The 24807-nt window shown below is 34.1% G+C and overlaps 1 protein-coding gene across 18 annotated transcripts in view; it reads right to left on the bottom strand.

The window, feature by feature from the left end:
- The window catches only part of LOC149769964 (bromodomain adjacent to zinc finger domain protein 2B-like), a 131947-nt gene that overhangs the window by 49052 nt on the left and 58088 nt on the right, over positions 1–24807 (bottom strand). For 3 of the 18 annotated variants that reach the window (XM_089949608.1, XM_089949591.1, XM_089949590.1), the window contains 8 exons: positions 24267–24504; positions 22738–22830; positions 19389–19504; positions 17677–17742; positions 13992–14021; positions 4581–4625; positions 2096–2209; positions 233–295 (listed from right to left, as the gene is read on the bottom strand). In XM_089949608.1, coding sequence (XP_089805734.1) covers positions 233–295; positions 2096–2209; positions 4581–4625; positions 13992–14021; positions 17677–17742; positions 19389–19504; positions 22738–22830; positions 24267–24504 — 765 coding nt within the window. The remainder of the gene's footprint in view (positions 1–232; positions 296–2095; positions 2210–4580; positions 4626–13991; positions 14022–17676; positions 17743–19388; positions 19505–22737; positions 22831–24266; positions 24505–24807) is intronic. The other 15 variants (XM_089949598.1, XM_089949596.1, XM_089949592.1 and 12 more) reach the window with 15 other exon arrangements.

The raw sequence follows: 24807 nt of genomic DNA on the forward strand, positions 1-24807 counted from the left end.
AAACTCTTTACCTCAAATGACCTCTAATGTTAAATAAAAGGATGTCACTCATATCTGCATTCTGAGAGTGTAGATTGGTGAATACAATGTAAAACAAAACAAACTGCTTTGCAAAATGAACAGATGTTACAATATATATATATATATATATATATATATATATATATATATATATATATATATATATATATATATATATATATATGACAGTTCCAATGATCAGTATACTCACAATTTTTCTTTCTTTGCTCATTCTCTTCTCTGCTAATTTCTCTTCCTTTTGTCTTTCTCTTTCCTGTGAAATAAACGAGTCACTTGTAAATCATAAATATAGTTTGGTCAGACAGACAGACAGAGAGAGAGAGAAAGAGAGAGAGATACACCTCTAACTCATCACAACATGGTAGTTGGAAATCTACCAATATCTGTCAATCATGATATGTACCAAACTCGTGTTGACACCATCAATAGGCCTAACATTTGCAATGATGAAAATATTGACACCATCAATAGGCCTAACATTTGCAATGATGATGAAAATATTGACACCATCAATAGGCCTAACATTTGCAATGATGAAAATATTGACACCATCAACAGGCTTAACATTTGCAATGATGAAAATATTGACATCATCAATAGGCCTAACATTTGCAATGATGATGAAAATATTGACACCATCAATAGGCCTAACATTTCCAATAATGAAAATATTGACACTATCAATAGGCTTAACATTTGCAATGATGAAAATATTGACATCATCAATAGGCCTAACATTTGCAATGATAAAAATATTGACACCATCAATAGGCTTAACATTTGCAATGATGAAAATATTGACACCATCAATAGGCCTAACATTTGCAATGATGATGAAAATATTGACACCATCAATAGGCCTAACATTTGCAAAGATGAAAATATTGACACCATCAATATGCCTAACATTTGCAATGATGATGACAATATTGACACCATCAATATGCCTAACATTTGCAATGATGAAAATATTGACAACATCAATAGGCCTAACATTTGCAATGATGAAAATATTGACACCATCAATAGGCCTAACATTTGAAATGATGAAAATATTGACACCATCAATAGGCCTAACATTTGCAATGATGAAAATATTGACACCATCAATAGGCCTAACATTTGCAATGATGAAAATATTGACACCATCAATAGGCCTAACATTTGCAATGATGAAAATATTGACACCATCAATAGGCCTAACATTTGCAATGATGAAAATATTGATACCCTCAGTAGTTGTGAACTATGTGCCCATGATGACCATGCTGGCCATGATGACCATGCTGCCCATGATGACCATGCTGGCCATGATGACCATGCTGCCCATGATGACCATGCTGCCCATGATGACCATGCTGCCCATGATGACCATGCTGGCCATGATGACCATGCCGCCCATGATGACCATGCTGCCCATGATGACCATGCTGGCCATGATGACCATGCTGGCCATGAGGACCATGCTGCCCATGATGACCATGCTATCAGCAGTGGAAAAGTTGTATTTATGCTTCATTACCTTTTAGTACAGACATGACAAACATAATCTACTGGAATTCAACACCATTTTATGTTTTCATTACCTTTTAGTACAGACACAACAAACAGAATCTACTTGAATTCCACACAATGCTATGTCTCATCTGTCTAGCCAAAGCATATTCTGAAATATCCAGCAAAATCAATGGAGCGTGAAATAAAGGTCTCTTTGAAGAGCAGTACATTTCACAACAAATATAGCCAAACTTCATCACTGTACATATAACGGTATCAGGGAAACTGACCACAATGCAAAACGATGACGTTGATGCCTATGTCAACTAACAACAATCCTGTTGGAAAGGTTAAATAATGCCAAAAAAGACCAAGATAACTGATCCAAGTTTCTAAGATTACCAACCAAAGATCCAGATTACTAACAAAATATCCAAGATTACTGACTCATGATAACAAGAGAAATGTGATTCCAAGGGATTTTTCTGCCACATGGATGAGAAATAAAGCAAGAGGTACTGAAAGCTAATAAAAGCAAGATTTGAAATAAACATACCTCCTGCTTTTTCCGCTGTTCCAATGCCTTCAGCAGAATCAGATGCTGCCGCCGTCTTTCTCTCTCCTGTAGAGAAGCAAATATTTCAGTAGTCTCAGCCTGTTCATACTGTATCTGCATTGAGAATTTGCAGATATCAGTCTATGAATGCAGATATCAGTCTATGAATGCAGATATCAGTCTAGAGGGGAAAAAACCCAGTAAAAACTACACCCTCGTGCAGTTTGTTTACATCAAGTGAATGCAGATATCAGTCTATGAATGCAGATATCAGTCTAGAGGGGGAAAAACCCAGTAAAAACTACACCCTCGTGCAGTTTGTTTACATCAAGTGAATGCAGATATCAGTCTATGAATGCAGATATCAGTCTAGAGGGGGAAAAACCCAGTAAAAACTACACCCTCGTGCAGTTTGTTTACAGCAAGTGAATGCAGATATCAGTCTATGAATGCAGATATCAGTCTAGAGGGGGAAAAACCCAGTAAAAACTACACCCTCGTGCAGTTTGTTTACATCAAGTGAATGTAGATATCAGTCTATGAATGCAGATATCAGTCTAGAGGGGAAAAAACCCAGTAAAAACTACACTCTCTTGCAGTTTGTTTACAGCAAGTGAATGCAGTTTGTTCTCACCGCTTGAGAAAGAGTTGATAAAATCAAGATTGCAACACTATAATGTATACAATGTCAACAAGCTTATTTATCACATGACTATCACATGACTATGCTGTCATAAGCATTAATATACCCATGTTTTTATACATGTAACATTTATATTAACACATTATCATGTCATAACAGCCTCCAAAGGAATGGCATAATCACCAAAGCACCAGCATTCATTTCAAATCTGTCTTTTGTTTTGTCATGTCCTAAACAAAATCTTACATCTAAATTCCTTTCAAATTAAATTTAGGAAACTGATTGAAAACATTCAATTTTTTCCAGCCTTAGCCAGCAAAAGCTGAGTTTTCAAGGCAAACCCTCAAATTAAAGGATTTTTCAAGATTGTACAAACCATGGAATAGAGCAAATACATGTGGACAACTAAAATGAAAAATATTAATGGTCTGAGAGAAAATAAATCCTTTTGTGGAGATACAATTTTGTTTTCTTTAACACTAAATATGCAATACTCTTTTTCACATAGTTTAATGTCAAGGATAATCGTTTCCTACAGGAAACAAAGATAAACTACTCTGGCTTGAATATAAAATCATTTTTCTTCAATTTTAAGTTCCTAAGTACCATAAATTTAAGGACCCAACTAACAATGAACCTCCACAGTAAAAAAAAAAACCCTGCTATTCAATAGACAAATTTCAGGACAAACAAAAATGCTTTTTTTCATAAACACTATGGAAACTAAAACCAACTAAAACAACAGAATGTACAGTAATTATATCTTCAATGAATATTATGATTTTACAGTTACCATAATTTAGACATTAAATCTTTCAAGTTTTTACATTTATTACCATTTTATGTTGCATATTTCATATAATCATTTCTTAAAAATGTCCTTAAGATCTCAAGCCTTACATAATTATAGATGGCCTTGCCAACCAGGCCTTACATAGTTACAGATGCCCCTCCCAATTTGTTACAGATGCTCCTCCCAATCAAGCCTTACATAGTTACAGATGCCCCTCCCAATCAAGCCTTACATAATTACAGATGCCCCTCCCCCTCAAGCCTTACATAGTTACAGATGCCCCTCCCAATTTGTTACAGATGCTCCTCCCAATCAAGCCTTACATAGTTATAGATGCCCCTCCCAATCTGTTACAGATGCTCCTCCCAATCAAGCCTTACATAGTTACAGATCCCCCTCCCAATCAAGCCTTACATAATTACAGATGCCCCTCCCAATCAAGCCTTACACAGTTACAGATTCCCCTCCCAATTTGTTACAGATGCCCCTCCCAATCAAGTCTTACATAGTTACAGATGCCCCTCCCAATCAAGCCTTACATAATTACAGATGCCACTAACCCTCAAGCCTTACATAGTTACAGATGCCCCTCCCTCTCAAGCCTTACATAATTACAAATGCCCCTCCCACTCAAGTCTTACAAAGTTCAAAATGCCACTCCCACTCAAGCCTCACAAAGTTACAAATGTCCCTCCCACTCAAGCCTCATGTAATTACAGATGCACCTCCCACTCAAACCATACAGTTATAGATGCCCCTCCCAATAAGCCTTACATAGTTACAGATGCCATTCACATGCAAGCCTCCCACAGTTACCGATGCCCCTACCTATCAAGCCTGACAGTTAAGATACCCTTCCCAGCCAAGTCTTACATAATTACAGATGTCCCTTCTACTCAAGCTTATATAATTACAGATGCACTTCCCAATCAAACCTTATACAGTTATAGATGCCCCTCCCACTCAAGCCTTACATAGTTACAGGTGCCTCTCCCACTGAAGCCTCATATAGTTACGGATGACCCTCCCACTTAAGCTTGCTACTTTACCTGTTCTTTAATTAACAAAGCTTGCTGTCTCTTCAATTCACGTTCCTAGCAAAGAAAATCAAAACTTATGTATATATATGAATACAGATTGTAAATTATGTGTCAGATAACACTCTTTTTGAAGGCACCTGATCTTGGGAAACTGTTTTATGGCTAAATGATTTCAAGATCTACTCATCCTTTTTTTTCATGGTGGAAAAAACAAACAAACAACACTTACAAACACAAAGTCATTTACATACTTTTTGTTAGTAACGATCACAGAATCTAACACTAATATAGCTGGGAAAAAGAGTACAATGTTGAAATCTCTCTTCCTCTCTCTCAGTATATATACAAAGAAATATTATAATACAAATTGGAGAATTGTTTATTTATACTCTATGGAGAACCAAATCTGAGTCTGTGAATTATGGCACCCACGCCATTGCCTGCATACCCATTTGACTATGCACACATCACCAATCAAAGATGCTACAAAGTCACTGGTATAGGCATTTGCGCATAGCAGATGCCCACATAATGACCCAGTAATTAATTCTCATCCAAGTACACAGTCACTCCAGATTCCTACGACAGAAATCAAGGTCCACAGAAGTTATTATAAAGAAATACAAATATACAACAAACAAAGGGATATCCCAGGAGAATGACTGATAACATTAGAATTGTAAACAAGTGTTTATCTTATTATCATTGTTTGCATGTGTTTAGTATTGTGGTTACATATTCAGTACAGTGATGTCCAATGCCCAAATGCATGTTGTTTTGTTGTACATACACACATTATACACTTTGTTCAGATCCATTTATTGAGACCAACCAATTAAACTTTGCAACAACCTTGGTGGAGATTATGCCCACAAATGGAGGCATTTCACTGTGTGTGATTGGCAGCTCCAAAAATGTCACTTGTACTAAACTTTCCAGTCATCTTATTCAAACACAATTATCAAAAAAAAGAAAATGCAGCATAACTTGTGTTGATTTGTTACATTGTGCCGATCACAAGACAGTTCTCGCATATCTGAATTCTTAACAATATGTGGTTAGTTTCATACAAAATACAGAAAATGAAGGAAATATAAATCAGGGTATTCATCAATAAGTGTAGTCACCTTATATTCCATGCAATACAAAGATATATAGAATCTATGTTGGGGTTTGGGCCGAGACAAGGAAATCCCAGTCAAGGGTTTATATTATATGTCTCCCCACTTGGGCAAGCCTGGTGGGGAGACATATAATATAAACCCATGACTGGGATTTCTTTGTCTCGGCCCAAACCCCAACGTGGATTATTTTTCTCACCCAATATTTTCCTTTAAAGTAAAAGGAATTCTGCACTAGTGTTCATGTCCAATGTTTACATGCGGTACATTAATATAAATATGTTAATGAGGGCTGTGGTGTGGCCGTTGCATCCAAAGTACACAGTTTATACGTGTGAGCAAAGAAAAATAACAGCATAAAACGTCGCATAATATGAGGTATTATCACATTTAATATATGGATGTTATATGAAATTGACAATAAATAATTAATATTTATTACAAGAAACTGTTTTATTTTTATGTTCCAATTTTGAAAAGTTATATTGTAAATAACAAAACGATATTGGCTACTCAGCTCTACTGTAGTTATACTTAGTACAAGCTGTAACGAAGAGTAACATCTTTCTTTAGATTATTCATGGGTAATTAGAGATCTGTGTCACTATCGTATATAACTATTCTTTTCTTTCGAGGAGGTGAAACTGTGTGTGACATACTTGTGTTGTCCTTAATATTGATTGTAAAATTACCTCTGTGTATAATAATAGACCCTCCAAAAACGGGCTCTAGCGGATAACCATGTGCTAAACTTTCAAGTTCACAGATTCTTTGAAGATTTATTTTTCTGTCCTGGAAATATGGCAAGTGCTACAGTGAAATTTGCTTATGGAATTATGTGCTGACGGATAAATGATTCCTTCTGGCTGGTAAGTGTATTATTTGTCATTAAATATTGTAGGTATCTTTTTAACATGGATTTAACTTAAGTTACTATGTTTTTGTTATATATTTGTTGCTGTTGTTGTTGTTTGATTTTAGTACAACTACGTCAGGCACAGCAGAAGACAACAAGGGTTTCTTTTTTAAAAGTAGTTCTGAGGGCGTGGACACCTTGACTGAGACGATTGGTCTGAGATGACTAGAATGAGACAGGAAAAGTAAGGTTAGCAAAACAAGCAGATTTCTCTGTCACATGGGTGAGAAAAATAGATAATTATTAAAACAGAAGTACAATAAATATATGGTAGATAAAATTTGGAGTGAGCTGCCAATAAAAATCCATTAGATATGAGGACAGAAAATTAGAACCAACTTAAAAGAAAAAGCCTGTCACACCAATAGTGGAGAAAATGCCTGATGATTAGTTTTGTTACTTTTATTTTTAAATGCACTTTTTCTGTATGTATGTCAATGTGATCTATCAAAGGATGCAAATTTCTGTATACATGTCAATGTGAGCTAACTCAGAATGCATAATTATGTATGTATGTCAATGTGATCTAACCTAGAATGCATAATTATGTATGTATGTCAATGTGATCTAACCTAGAATGCATAATTATATATGTATGTCAATGTGATCTAACCTAGGAAGCATAATTATATATGTATGTCATTGTGATCTAGCCTAGGATGCATAATTATGTACGTATGTCAATGTGATCTAACCAAGGATGCATAATTATGTATGTATGTCAATGTGATCTAACCTAGGATGCATAATTATGTATGTATGTCAATGTGATCTAATATAGGTTGCATAATTCTGTATATATGTCAATGTGATCTAACCTAGGATGCATAATTATGTATGTATATCAATGTGATCTAACCTAGAATGCATAATTATGTATGTATGTCAATGTGATCTAGCCTAGGATGCATAATTATGTATGTATGTCAATGTGATCTAATATAGGATGCATAATTCTGTATGTATGTCAATGTGATCTAACCTAGGATGCATAATTGTGTATGTCAATGTTATCTAACCAAGGATGCATACTTCTGTATGTATGTCAATGTGATCTAACCAAGGATGTATAATTGTGTATGTATGTCAATGTTATCTAACATACGATGCATACTTCTGTATGTATGTCAATGTGATCTAACTTAGGATGCATAATTATGTATGTATGTCAATGTGATCTAATATGGGATGCATACTTCTGTATGTATGTCAATGTGATCTAATATAGGATGCATACTTCTGTATGTATGTCAATGTGATCTAATATAGGATGCATACTTCTGTATGTATGTCAATGTGATCTATAGGATGCATACTTCTGTATGTATGTCAATGTGATTTAATATAGGATGCATACTTCTGTATGTATGTCAATGTGATCTAATATAGGATGCATAATTCTGTAGCAATAGCTACAATCAATGTAAATAGAAAGCAACAAATTTAAAAAACAAATTAAAGCTGGGATTTCAATCAATTAGGTACAGTAAGCTACAAACATATTTCACTAAATCATATAGAGAAATGTTGCTATTATTTGTGCTACCTATCTATTGTTGGAAGTTGGTTACAATGCTACCTTTCTATTGGTGGAAGTTGGTTACAATGCTACATTTTTATTGGTGAAAGTTGGTTACAATGCTACCTTTCTATTGTTGGAAGTTGGTTACAATGCTACATTTCTATTGTTGGAAGTTGGTTACAATGCTACCTTTCTATTGTTGGAAGTTGGTTTAGAATGCTACCTTTCTATTGGTGTAAAGTGGTTTACAATGATACCTTTCCATTGGTGTATAGTGGTTTACAATGCTACTTTCTAGTGGTGGAATGTAACTTTGCAATAGTAAAATTCATAAATGACAAGGACAAAATCCTTTAAAACTACTGGATTGTATCAGGCAGGTAAATATACAAATATACACATTTTCTCATCTATAGCATGTGCCTACCTGTAAATACTTTATAACCTTATGTGCCAGCACAAGATGCTTCTAAGTGCTCTACCCCCCCCCCATTTAATGCACTTACATGCCCCTCCATTACACCCTCATCACTGAAACGTCCCCAAGAAAAACCGAGTTTATTCTTATTTATTAAATATATTTCCATGTTTATTTAATGTATGATACATATCTGTATGCGATTTACAACATTTCACAACTGGTAGCCAGTTTTAGGATCACAAAAAGATTTCGCCCGTTGGACCCTAAAACTTCATGCCTTCAGAAAAACAGTCACTATCATAAAGCCTGTCATATTGTTTGTACAGAACCAGCCTGGTGGTTAGAGCTCTATTTTTTTAAATCTGAAAGCATTTTTCAGCATGCATATCGATGTGAGCTAATCCAGGACATGTAAGTCTGACACAGTCATTACAATATGAAAACAGCACTTCTTGCCATTCTCTCAGTAACAAATTCTGTCTAATGCACATTTGGCAAAACTTAACCAAAACATGATAGACACTACAAGAAAAGTGATCCAACCAAGCTGTCATGATAACGCAAGCAAACCAAAAGTGGACGTTCTCTGTAATAAATTCCGCCACACAAATCTTCCAATCAGTAAATTATGAATTTATAAATTAAGACAGACTTTATGTTTATCAGACAGTTTGAGAAATTTGACAGGCAGTATCTATAAGAGAAATCTGACAGACAGTATTTATGTGAGGAATAAAGCAATGTTAACTAATGGATAAACTTGTATTCCTTTAGCAAAGCAAAATATATTCCTTTGGTATATTGCAAATAGTGTATCTGATTGTGTTACAAGTTATGCCGAACTGTTAATAGCATAGAATCAGATGTGCCAATTCAATAGGCAGATCAGGGTCTATATGTTTTATCTATGATGTTGAAGAAAACAATATTTACTCTGACCTGCTGGAACACACGGTAGATCTGGGTGTATGTGGTGTACACTTGAATCTACATCATTCATAAATAAACGTGTCATGGTCTGGAACCAGTCATTTTGTGAACAGCCCAAAGTACAATACCTGACTAAGTCTTAATCATTAGGATGATAATCATACCTTATAGAATTTATCAAACAGCTTAGTGACTGTAGCTAATTCAGGGTGCATGACTGTTGTCAAGTTAACATTCACACTGTGATTAAGTACTATCACATAATCATACACAAAATACCCTGAGCTTGTACTGATACAGCGCGTTTTATACTGGTCAAGTGTATCGTCATCAAACGTACACTGACTCAGACCGTGCCATCATCAAACGTACGCTGACTCAGACTGTGCCATCATCAAACGTATGCTGACTCAGACTGTGCCATCATCAAACGTACGCTGACTGAGATTGTACCGTCATCAAACGTACGTTGACTCAGACTGTACCATCAAACGTACATTGACTGAGACTGTACCGTCATCAAACATACGTTGACTGAGACTGTACCATCATCAAACATACGTTGACTGAGACTGTACCATCATCAAATGTACATTGACTGAGACTGTACTATCATCAAACGTACGTTGACTCAGACATAAGCAATAAACTGGCTACTCTGGATTAATTTTTAAAACTGTTGTGTTAATTTAGAACTTCATGTGCTCTTAGCCAATCTGTGTGCACAAGAACATTTTCATATTCTTAGTCAATCTGTGGACATATGAACTACTTTGTGTTCTAAGCCAATCAGTGTACACAAGAACCTTTTCATATTATAAGTCAATTTGTGTACATAAGAACTTCTTTGTGTTGATAGTCAATCTGTGTATATATGAACTTCTTTATTTTTACTGTCAGTCTGTGTATATATGAATTTTTCTGTGTTCACAGTCAATCAGTGTACACAACAACTTCGTGTTCTTAGTTATACTGTGTACATATGAATTTCTTTACGTTCTTAGTCAACCTGTGTAGACATGAACTTCGTATTCTAAGTCAATCTGTGTACATAAAAACTTCTTTGTGTTCCAAGTCAATATGTGTACATATGAACTTCTTTGTGTTCTTAGTCAATCTGTATATGCAAGAACTTGTTTGCCTTCTAAGTCCATCTGTGTAGATACAAACTTTATTGTGTTAATAGTCAATGGAAGAATATATATGAAAATATAGCTACAAGGATTACTACAAACAATGGCTACATGGATTACTATACAGCCCTGCCTCTATAGCAGTGGGGATAATAGAGGCAGTAATATAAAAAGCAGGGTATAAATAAGTAGAAGAAAACTAAACTAAATATATTAATCAATCTACAAGACCAACTCTGCAATTCAAGTACACTACAGAAAAAAGCAATCAAATTAAAGGTTTTTGATGATTTTTAAGCCTTGTTATGCAGTGGCTAAATAATAAAAGCCACAAGCTCTGCATCAAGACTGCTTTACAAACTAACTACCAAGAAAACCTTACATTATAGCTATTCTATAAATGCCTTGCAAATTAACATCTTACCAACACTGTCACGGAGTGACCTGATTTTCATGATCATGCATCACAAAATATTGAACGTATCTTTTATATGAATGACATGCATCCAACTGAAAACAGTATAGACCAAGGTCTGCTGTCTAGTATAGATCCATATCTGCTGTCACAATACAGATCTAGATACGCTGTCACAATATAAATCCCTATCTGCTGTCACAATATAGATCCATATCTGCTGTCACAATATAGATCCATATCTGCTGTCACAGTACAGATCCATATCTGCTGTTACAATAGATCAAGCTCTGCTGTCACAATACAGATCCAGATATGCTGTCACAATAAACATCCATATCTGCTGTCACAATACAGATCCAGATATGCTGTCACAATATAGATCCATATGTCACAATATAGATCCATATCTGCTGTCATAGTACAGATCCATATCTGCTGTTACAATACAGATCAAGCTCTGCTGTCACAATACAGATCCAAATATGCTGTCACAATATAGATCCAGATCTGCTGTCACAGTACAGATCCATATCTGCTGTCACAATACAGATCAAGCTCTGCTGTCACAATACAGATCCAGATATACTGTCACAATATAGATCCATATCTGCTGTCACAATATAGATCCAGATCTGCTGTCACAATATAGATCCATATCTGCTGTCACAGTACAGATCCATATCTGCTGTCACAATACAGATCAAGCTCTGCTGTCACAATATAGTTGAAGCTCTGCTGTCGCAATACAGATCCAGATATGCTGTCACAGTATAAATCCAAATCTGTCATCAAACAATAAGCAGGCCAATTAAAGCTTACACTGTCTGCTTAATGTAACAAATATAGTTCCAGATTTACTGTAATATGATATGCACGCAGATTAAGGTCTACACTTCCTGTCTGAAGTAAAAGGCATAAGAAAAAAGCCAAGACCCTATTCTATGCAGTACATAAAAGTAGATCTGGGCCCATACTGCATGCACTAGGATGCTTGTTTCTCATGAAAATAATACAGTAGCATTACATTTTAAATCATAAAAGTTTTAGTTGCACTGATAATATATCATCAAATAACATTTTAAGACAAATAGATACTGAATAAACAAAACTGATGAAAATTTAAAGATGCTTCAATTGCTGTTTTACAGTTACATGTAGATAAGATACTTATATTACTGTTCTAGTTACATGTAGATAAGATACTTATATTGCTGTTCTACAGTTACATATAGATAAGATACTTATATTGCTGTTCTAGTTACATGTAGGTAAGATACTTATATTGCTGTTCTAGTTACATGTAGATACGATACTTATATTGCTGTTCTAGTTACATATAGATAATATACTTATATTGCTGTTCTAGTTACATGAAGATAAGATACTTATATTGATGTTCTACAGTTAGTTACATGTACATAAGATACTTATATTGCTGTTCTACTGTTACATATAGATAAGATACTTATATTGCTGTTCTACAGTTACATATAGATAAGATACTTATATTGCTGTTCTAGTTACATGTAGATAAGATACTTATATTGCTGTTCTAGTTACATGTAGATAAGATACTTATATTGCTGTTCTAGTTACATGTAGATAAGATACTTATATTGATGTTCTACAGTTACATATAGATAAGATACTTATATTGCTGTTCTAGTTACATGTAGATAAGATACTTATATTGCTGTTCTAGTTACATGAAGATAAGATACTTATATTGCTGTTCTAGTTACATGTAGATAAGATACTTATATTGCTGTTCTAGTTACATGTAGATAAGATACTTATATTGATGTTCTACAGTTAGTTACATGTAGATAAGATACTTATATTACTGTTCTAGTTACATGTAGATAAGATATTTATATTGCTGTTCTACAGTTACATATAGATAAGATACTTATATTGCTGTTCTAGTTACATGTAGGTAAGATACTTATATTGCTGTTCTAGTTACATGTAGATACGATACTTATATTGCTGTTCTAGTTACATGTAGATAATATACTTATATTGCTGTTCTAGTTACATGAAGATAAGATACTTATATTGCTGTTCTAGTTACATGTAGATAAGATACTTATACTACTGTTCTAGTTACATGTAGATAAGATACTTATATTGATGTTCTACAGTTAGTTACATGTAGATAAGATACTTATATTGATGTTCTACTGTTACATATAGATAAGATACTTATATTGCTGTTCTACAGTTACATATAGATAAGATACTTATATTGCTGTTCTACAGTTACATATAGATAAGATACTTATATTGATGTTCTACAGTTACATATAGATAAGATACTTATATTGCTGTTCTAGTTACATGTAGATAAGATACTTATATTGCTGTTCTAGTTACATGTAGATAAGATACTTATATTGCTGTTCTAGTTACATGTAGATAAGATACTTATATTGATGTTCTAGTTACATGTAGATAAGATACTTATATTGCTGTTCTAGTTACATGTAGATAAGATACTTATATTGATGTTCTAGTTACATGTAGATAAGATACTTATATTGCTGTTCTAGTTACATGTACATAAGATACTTATATTGCTGTTCTACAGTTACATGTAGATAAGATACTTATATTGCTGTTCTACAGTTACATGTGCATAAAATAACCAACAACTGCATAATAGGGATTACTATCAATTCGTTACTTTTCTTAGAATACCAATTTTCGTGGATTATGTGGTCACTAAATTCAGAATTGAAAGACCCATTGTAAAATTATCCTTCTATGGAAACGACTTCTTCCCACTCTAAGAATTACATAATGACAAATATGTAATTTTGCATCAAACCACGAAAATTGATACCTACAAATATGAATGCCTTTAATGTACTTACAAAAAGGAAAATAGACTACTAAAAGCAAAAGCAGTTTGGGATCTGGGAAAAGGTATGGTTGCTATGGAAACAACTGCACTTACTTGTTCCATTTGAAACCACAGAAGATTGGACTAAATAAATAGACAGAAAGACAAAACTTTAGACCACTATGAGATTTAAAGGTAAGGATACACAACATCTATTATCATAACATTAGATGGAGAAAATTTTTCTCTATCATGTATAGAGAACAACATAAGGAAAGAAAAATATGAAAGCAAGGGTTCCACGGAACAGTGTCTCATCTGTGAACAGCACTGTCATGATATAGCTTTACACTTATGCAGATGACAGGGAAAAGAATACATGAATTTTGTCCCCTAGTCATAATCTAGGAAGTAACTGAACAGTATCTTCCTGTTTACGTCATCAAGTACCATGTCAATGATATTGTCTTGCATCATGGTACTTTTTATTTCATCACGTAATCCAAATGGCCTGATATGGTCGTATGCATATTACATTTGTCCTCAGTCATAAGCTTATGAACCACATGCCAACATTTTTTGCATACACAAGATATCACAGTATATACACATAACTCAATCTGCAAGCATGTCAGGGTGCAACCTCAAGCATACGATAACATTATAACAAAGTTCAATACAGATGCCAGTACAAAAGTTGTATGACTTTCATACATTCGTATACAGTGTTGTCAACAAAACATCAACTTCCTCAACAAAGCTGTATTATAATTAGTGGGTGAGGTAATAAATCTACAAATATATTAGATTTTTAGTGCCTTTCATGCTATCTGACAGGTTCATTTTCAATGAAAATAATTTCAACAAAAGTGGGGTGACAGGGGCTTAAATGTATGTTACATCACCTTTTTAAATCATTGCACTGGCACACAAAAAATCAAAACCTTGTAGAGCTAAATTTTAATCGCATCTCCTATGCACTTAAGGCAATGAAACAGTGTACATAAAGTAAAGAATATAGGAAATTAAAACATTTGCAATGGCATGTCATATAATTGCCAAGCCTGGGTTTATGAATGCATTCTGGAAGACACATCTAGATCGAAATGTCATTAATGAGAACCTTGCAATTATGACAAAACCTGGAACTTGATGCAATGAAAGTAGATAAATCCTAAATGATGTTTGAGTGATTTGGGGGTTGGGGATCCCACTCCCACCCCATTGCACCCTAAATCTATACATAAATTAGATAAATGAATGGCAAAGCATGGCAACAACTTATGCCAACAGACAATTTCTTCCATTATTATATAATCAAATATTAACACAGAACAAGCATTTGGATATTATAAGGAAAAGATTATAAAAATCACTGAAATGACCGAGACTAACTTCATAACATCAACCCTCATCTGGTTTTTCTTTTCCACCATTAGAAAAGCAAATATATATTGGATCTAGAATGTATGAATTCATTTACAAACTTAACTGATGCCAAAGAAGATAAATGAACTTTCAGTTTCACAATTATAAAAAGGTCAAAATTATATATTTAACAAATCCACTTAAATAAATATAGAAAAAAATGAAACTTGAATGGGGTCATAACAAATTATGTCTTGGATTAATAATAAAATTATACCGGTCTTGGAAAGTAAAATAATTAATGAATTTATATTTCAGATTCAGCTCACACTGACAAAAATAAAATGTCAGCTGCTTCCTTAGTAAACCAATACTTGACTAAAACATCTGACCTAAGAATTGTGACCAATCAAAAGGTTCCATTTGTCCAGTATGAGTAAGATTTCCAAATCTGGAGTAAATTTTACGGCTCTACGTCAAGTTTTAAAATGATGGGGTTGAACTTGATGCAGTAGTAATTCAACTAAAACGTAACTGCATTAACCTAAGTATAATACAGACAACCGCTCTAGCAGCCTACTGGCTAGAGCGTCCACCTCAGATGTGGTTAGTCGCGGGTTCTAACCCTGGGTGAGTCATACAAAAAACTTATAAAGATGGTACTAACAGATGTCTTGCTAGGTGCTCAGTATTAAGAGGTTAGTGTTAGGACTGGTCAGCCCTGTGTCAGGATAATGTGACTGAGTGGGACGTCATGCACCATATCTGCGGCATGATGCCCCAGTGCGAGACATTACTACAAAACTGCCACACTGCAGAAATCATAGTGATATGACTGAAAAATTGTTAAAGCTATGTTTAAAGTCCAAATCACACATGATACAGACACACCATTCTGATGATGAATAAAGGCAAACACAATAGACCATATCAACTAATGCCTGCAAATCACGATATGCTATGTTCTTTGAATCATCAATTCTAGCAACAACAAAAAAAACTTTTGCACTAAAGTATCTAATGAAAAAATTATGGACCTTTGTTTCAGTGAATATGAAGTCTGATGAACTATTAAATATATTACATTGACCTCCACTTTTGTCAGCCAATATGGGGTTTAATAAACCAATACACCTATTCTATTGACCTCCACTTGTGTTAGCCAGTATGGGGTGGAAAGCTTCATAAAACTTAATTTCCATCAAAAAAGTCAAATAACTGTATTAGAAGGTAATGAACTGCATTAAACGGTTTTTTGCAATATCTGGTAAAAGTGTTGTCTGTTACAGGATTTCTTAAGTGAATGAAAATTATATATCAAAACAATAAAGGGAGATAAAAACGCCAGTAACACTGTTACCTGGAAAGGGACTTGTTAAGTGAATGAAAAATATGTCATCAACATGCTTTGCTTGCTATATTTAAATACAAACTGATATGTTCCAATGGCTGTCAAAATTCAGTTCTTAAACACTGTGATAACTTCTTGGCTTTTTTAACACTTTCTTACCATAACTTTGAACATAAAAACCCCAAAAAACTGCAAAGAATGAAATGAAACATTACATATTGTATACCATACAGCTGACTCCTACAACATGTAAATGTTACTAAATGTTTCATCAAAAAAAGCAAAAGGTCTGTTTAGATAGGAGGACAGGGATGGGGATGGGCATGAAATACACACTCTCACGACCAGTCTGGATGTGTACAAATAAGTGAAACTCACTTCCCCATTTCATGGCAATAACTCTGTACTTATTGTTGAACACGACATAACCATGGTTTTTTGTTTATTCTCATTGATCTTTGTTGGCAATAAATAGGTGCAAAGACCACAAATGTAAATACTGTGAATTCATTTATGTGGAATCATTTTCATGACTTCACGAGATTGACATTTTTATGGATTTCAATGTTCATGACTTTATGAACAACGTTATTTTCATTGATACATCAATTTGGTGGATTTGGAAAGTAGTCCTACTGTTTCCATAGTAGTATTATCATGTACTGGGTCTTTAAATCTGTGGATTTGGGAAGCAATCCTACTGTTTCCATAGTAATATTACTATTCTTTGGGTCCTTAAATATGTTGCTTGTTGCAAAGATGAAATGCACAAAAATTTTGTACCACATGAAAAATAGTGACTTCACAGTATGGTTTCTGTGATTGTTTTTTTTAGGCCTGAAAATAAGAATAATGTTGTTTACTTCACAGTATGGCTTCTGTAAGTGTGTTGTTTTACACCAGAAAAATATAGTGTGATGATGTGTGCTTCCACTAAATCTGACAATGAAAGAAAACAAATCTGAACGTTTCTGCTGATACCAACATGGCCACTAACATCAACTCCAATAAGGACATACAATGATACCCAAGTCTCACTATATTTTAGTGCAGGTAGGACACAAAAGAGAAATTGCAAACCTGTACTTTTTTAATCGCCTCCACATATTTCTGTCTCTCTATTTCTTCCCTCTGTTTATTGCGGGCCTGAAAGAATGTTACATTTCCAAAATAAAACTATATTCACCTGTTTGGAACCTGAATGCCCGAGTTATTTCTGTCAGTTTCTACCAAGAAAGTCGATAAGAATGTAATATTACCTTTTAATTAAAATAGTCGCAAACAACAAATACAGAAGATTACATGCTACCTTATAACTAATGGTGATCCAATTAACCAATGCATCAATAGTTTTGCCATTTTTGTCAACACGTTAATACAAAACAATACTCGCCTTGTAAAACTTCAATCATCATGGCCATGGAAAATTATTATTGGTCATTTACCTCTCTAGTCTTGAAAATAACACTTCATCAGAGTGAGTGGTCATGACATTTGTTCGGCAGAAAGTAGAGTCAGGGGACTTTGTTGGCAACTCCACTCCTGCACCCACTCAATACAAGAATTTCCTTGCATGAGAAAATGGCACTATAGCTTCTTTGTTAAAGATAATACTGTAATCAGGGTTAAAAGTGTAATTAAATTTTAAAATATGAAGATCTTGTTTTAGGTTTTTGCAAGGTTTAAAAAAAGCCAGCTTATTTTGAAACAAGTATTACTATTGCTAACCATTTTCAAAGGGATTTCAAAACACTGTTGATAAAATCTCAATCCGATCAATCGTTGAAACAAATGGACTTTGTAAAGGTTGAAATGACCACAACGCTAACGTTGTTGATGATCTGACAGCAAGATGCTGTTATGGGTCTATCATATGAATGATAGAATAAAATGACTGGATATCTTTAATTTGCATAATTTCTAAACTGCTAGACTAGCATATAAAAAAACGGGGCAAAAATGCATTTTTTGTGGGGTCGGGATATATCTATTCATCATTTTTTCCCATGTTTAGAGATTTATTATTTAGGTTTGCTTCAGTTTACTTTAGGATAGTGGGGAGGGGTCTATGGACAAGATGAAATGTTAGGTTTTTTAAGGTATCTGAGGTCTGCTTCTTACCCTGTGTAATGCCTTCCTGAATTATTCCTACCTTCATGTTGATACATATTGTATCACAGGTTGTGTATAGCATTATGTATGAATGTGTGGCACGGGTATATCATTTAACTCATTTTAATTTTAACTTTAATGACCTTGCGTGCCAACACTGCTAAAACTGATATCTGAGTGCCAACACTGCTAAAACTGAAATCTAAAGTCTCTTGACCACAAAATCTCTCTTTTACTTCCCCTAAGTCACACTCAGCAAAATCTCATCTAAATAAAATCTAAACTGAATGTGACAATATCTTTTTAGAGAACAGTTTTCTCTGGTAAATATTTTACCACAAAAGCTTTGAAGTTATGAAGAGTGATTCAAACCTGCTCCTCTGCAAAGGAATTCACTGTGTATGTTTGAGCACTAGTTCTTTACCTTATTTCCAGCAGACATGTTTGAGCACTAGTTCTTTACCTTATTTCCAGCAGACATGTTTGAGCACTAGTTCTTTACCTTATTTCCTGCAAACATGCTTGAGCACTAGTTCTTTACCTTATTTCCAGCAGACATGTTTTCTTCTGGATAGGACCAAGTTACACATATGAAAATTGCAAGTAATGCAAAAATAACAATACAACATATAGTCTGCTTAAAGAAATTATTTACATCTAGACAATTGAGTAAAACACACCTCAAGCATTTGCTGTGAGCGAAGTTCTTTCTCCATCCGGAGCTGTTCTTGCTTCTGAATCTTTTCATGCTCTTTCATAAGACGTAACTGCTCCAAGTGCCTCCGACGCTCCACAGCTACAATAAATGAAAACAACACACATCAGGTTTGATTTCCAATCATCTTTGCGATATTCCTGAGACATGTATTCATCCTTTTTATGTATTTATTCATTTATTTATTTATTTATCAACATCACCCATTTAAGTTCTCATACTACAATATCAAACTTTTAACACGTGTTTTACACCAACTGTGATGGGAATGCATCTAACCACTCAGTCCTAGATGTTTAACACCAACTATGATGGGAATGCCTCTAACCACTCAGTCCTAGATGTTTAACACCAACTATGATGAGAATTTATTTCAGCATCCAATCCAGAATGTATAACACCAACCGTGGTAGAGGCCCCCGAGGGGCCGAGTGGTCTAAAGTGCTCTCCACTACAGATCACTGCCATCTCACCTCTGTCTGCGTGGTTTCAAGTCTAGGATTCGGCCAATGTGGGTATGTGAGAAAGCTTGCCAGTAGCTTCTCATGGGTTGGTGGTTCTTTTCCTGGGTCCTTCCTCCACCATTAATACTGGCCACCATGCATAGCCTACCATGTGCTGAAAAAATGGCATTAAACCCCACAACAACAACAACCAACTGTGGTGAAAATGAACCTGAATACCCAATTTGGAATGTTCAAGACCAACTGTGAAAATGTATACAAAAATGTATATTGAGAATGCTTTCTAAAAATATACTCACATATGTTCTAAACTGCAGAGAAAATAAAACGCTAGCTTTAATTTCAGTCTTGTGAGATAGAATATCATTTGTGTTATAATTTTGTGTATACCAAGACAAACTGGTTTGGAAAGGGACATAACTGTTACAACTAATCATCTTTGGTTATTTTAATGTACAATACAATTTTGGGTTAATCTGGAAAATTGTAAAGCACTTACCAAACTTTGTTTCAAAATTATCAACAAATGTTGCTTATTATGTTATTTTGTTTTAACATTTTATATGTATTATACAGCCATAACATAATTCATCCCAAATTCATATATATGTAATATAAAGGCATAACATAATTCATCTCAAATTTATACAGGTGTAATATACAGCCATAACATAATGTATCCCAAATTTATACAGGTGTAATATACAGCCATAACATAATTCATCCCAAATTTATACAGGTGTAATATACAGCCATAACATAATGTATCCCAAATTTATACAGGTGTAATATACAGCCATAACATAATTCATCCCAATTTTATACAGGTGTAACATACAGCCATAACATAATTCATCCCAAATTTATACAGGTGTAATATACAACCATAACATAATTCATCCCAATTTTCCTACATGTTTAATATACAGCCATAACATAATTCATCCCAAATTTATACAGGTGTAATATACAGCCATAACATAATTCATCCCAAATTTATACAGGTGTAATATACAGCCATAATATAATTCATCCCTAATTTATACAGGTGTAATATACAGACATAACATAATTCATCCCTAATTCATACATGAGTAATATACAGCCATAACATAATTCATCCCAATTTTATACAGGTGTAATATGAAGTAATAAGATAATACATTCTGACTTCATGCATGTGTCATATAAAATCATAATATAATTTACCCCAACTTCGTAAGTTTGTATTATAAAGACATAACATAAAATAATTCATCCTGAATTCATAAGTGTAATACAAAGACACAAATACTTATCTCATATAAAGTCACAAGATAATTCATCCCAACTTCATACATGTAATATAAAGTCACAGGATAATTCATCCCAACTTCATACGTGTAATATAAAGTCACAAGACAATTCATCCCAACTTCATACGCGTAATATAAAGTCACAGGATAATTCATCCCAACTTCATACGTGTAATATAAAGTCACAAGATAATTCATCCCAACTTCATACGTGTAATATAAAGTCACAAGATAATTCATCCCAACTTCATATGTGGCAAGTCGTAATGTACGCAATATAAAAACATACTATCAACCCATCAAATGCACATTCTAAAAATAAATGTACTTCTTTAATCATAATACATTTGCTGTAAAAGAACTGTCTATACCAGCATGAACAATTTAATTATACATGTCAAAATCATTACTAAGAACTCTGTATCATTATGTGCATCATATTGGTCCTTTGTATTATCATATGACCTATGTATCATGGTATGTATCTTATTACAACCTGTGTCATATGTATCTTATTAGGACCTATGTGTCATGTGTATATTATTCAGACCTCTGTGTCATGATATGTACCTTATTAGGACCTCTGTGTCATGTGTATATTACTGAGACCTCTGTGTCATGATATGTATCTTATTAGGACCTCTGTGTCATGTGTATATTACTGAGACCTCTGTGTCATGATATGTATCTTATTAGGACCTCTGTCATGTATCATATTAAAATCTCTGTGTCATGATATGTATCTTATTAGGACCTCTGTGTCATGTATCTTATTAAGACCTCTGTGTCGTCATATATATCTTATTAGGACCTGTTTCATGATACATATCTTATTAGGACATCTGTGTAATGTATCATATTAAGACCTCTGTCATGATATGTATCTTATTAGGACCTCTGTGTCATGCATCTTATTAAGACCTCTGTGTCATGGTATGTATCTTATTAAGACCTCTGTGTCATGTATCTTATTAAGACCTCTGTGTCATGCATCTTATTAAGACCTCTGTGTCATGACATGCATCTTATTAAGACCTCTGTGTCATGATATGTATCTTATTAGGACCTCATTGTCATGATATGTATCTTATTAGAACCTATGTCATATGTATCTTATTAGGACCTCTGTGTCATGATATCATGATATGTATTTTATTTGGACCTCTGTGTCATGATATATATCTTATTAGGACCTATGCGTATTGGTATGTATCATATTAAGACCGCCTGTCATGATATGTATCTTATCAGGAACCCTGTGTCATAATATGTATCATACTGGGAAGTCTGCATCATAATTTGCACCATACTGAGACTGCACCTCTTTATTGTGGTATTTATCATATCAGGACCTCTGTATTGTGATGTATGTTAAATCTGGACTTCTGAATTGTGACATGTATTATATTAGGATCTCTTTAGTGTGATAAATATCCTGGCTGGGAACTTTACCATATGTATCATACTGGGAACTCTGTATCATAAGTTTTATCATAATGGGACCCCTTTAATGCGATACGGAGTGTACTGCAACATCAGTGCTTAAAAAACACACCTCTCATTTGCTTGGCTCTCTTCAGCAACTCCTTCTGTCTTTGTTTCTCAAACTTTTTCTGCATATGAATCTCCACTGCTTTTCTAGCTATCTCTGAAATACACAATGACATCAAACTATTGCAACTGAATATTAACTGATTCAAAATTAAATGAGAAATAGAATCAACATGTGGTATCTTAAGAAAGGTGCATTAATGGACACCACTAAAATAAAGGGGCACCTGCTCTGAAAGGGTAACATCTGTGCGCATCATTAAGTTTTTAAAAAAAATACTTCAACTGTTAATAATGAACAAAATTTAGTGATCCGTTGAATGTTGTTTACAGATAGGTTCTAATTTAATTTGTAATGAAGATGATAATATTCTGCATTGATAATTATCAAATGCATCAAGTTTCAAAGAGATTCATAAAACACTGCAAAACAAACTCTATTCACAATTTTTTTCTCTCACAATTTAGCTGTAGGAAAAAAAAGGCAAAAACTCTGCAAAAAAAAAATACAAGAGGACACTGACCTTTCGCAAAGCACATCATAAAATGATGGCCGTAAGTTTCAAGGCAATCCAATGAAAACTGTAAAGTAGTGTGTTTACAAGAGTCTGTAATGTACTACATACAGCTCCAAGTAAAACACAGAAGTGACTCTAGGTTTGGTTTTTTGAACATGAAAGAATATACATGACAACCAGTACATTTGGTGGAGGAAGAACCAGGGAAGACAATGAGAACAATCATTAACCCAATGAAAGCTGTTGGAAAGTATGCAGACAGAGGTGAAATGTGTGAGTGATTAGTAAAGACTAGTGCTTTAGACCACTCTGCCATCCAGGGTCCCTCAACCACTGTAACAACATCCCAGGTGGATGGAAGGATTGTGAGAACTGATGGATATTGGATCTTACATAACGCCACCACTAACCCTACTCGATAGGGGTATAGTTACATAAATATAAAAATAACTAGAAATGTGTTCTTGGAATATAAATACCTAATGAGTGCCTGACAGAACTAGAAATGTGTTCTTGGAATACAAATACCTAATGAGTGCCTGATATAACTAGAAATGTGTTTTTGGAATATAAATGCATCAACAGTACCTGACAGAACTAGAAATGTGTTCTTGGAATATAAAGGCATCAACAGTACCTGACAGAGCTAGAAATGTCTTCTTGGAATACAAATACATCAGCAGTACCTGATAGGACTAGAAATGTGTTCTTGGAATACAAATACCTGATAGGACCTAAATGTGTTCTTGGAATACAAATATCTCAACAGTACCTGACAGAACTAGATATGTGTTCTTGGAATAAAATACATCATCAGTACCTGATAGGACCTAAATGTAAAACTTGGACTGTGATTGACATACACACGGATTATGAACGGACAAACAATGAAAAAACTATAAACCCTGCCAATGATATGGTGGGGAGTAATAATTTTTTTCCAATCTCCTCCCATATCATAATGATGTCCAAATAAAGTCAAGGTTTAAGACAGTGTATTATATATTTTACTGACCTAAATTTGGATATTTAAACCATCCAGTGGTATCTTCCAGTCTTGGTCGCCTTAGAAACTGTACTTTACCTTGCTGTTCATTTTTCTGCCTTAGTTTGACATCCATCAGCTGTCTGGCTATAAGCTGCTGCATCTGAAGTTTTTCCTGCTTCTTCTGGATTTCCATTTTTCGCTTCCGCCGATTCACTGTGGCTGAGAGTCGATCCATTATTTCGGATTCTGTTAACTTCACAAAACCCTGAGAAACAAATAGTTCAATTAAAACAATAAAGCAAGAAAAATTAACATGACTGATTTGTATGAATTTGAATTCTCATAATACTGTTATGAATGTTCAGTGGAAATATATTTTTAACAGAGTTACTAGTAGACTTCTTTAACAAAATTCCAGGTTTTTTTCAAGGTTTTTCAAGGTTCAAAATCATGTTTTTCAAGGTGCAATATATTACATTAAGGATTCATAAATGAAATTGGATATAACACAAGTTACTACTTACTACTTATTATTAATTCATATGAGAAACATTTCTTGCAATTTAAA

The sequence above is a fragment of the Sinohyriopsis cumingii genome, unplaced genomic scaffold (assembly GCF_028554795.1).
Source record: "Sinohyriopsis cumingii isolate HCF-2022 unplaced genomic scaffold, ASM2855479v2 utg002917l, whole genome shotgun sequence".
In the NCBI taxonomy this organism is placed as follows: domain Eukaryota; kingdom Metazoa; phylum Mollusca; class Bivalvia; order Unionida; family Unionidae; genus Sinohyriopsis; species Sinohyriopsis cumingii.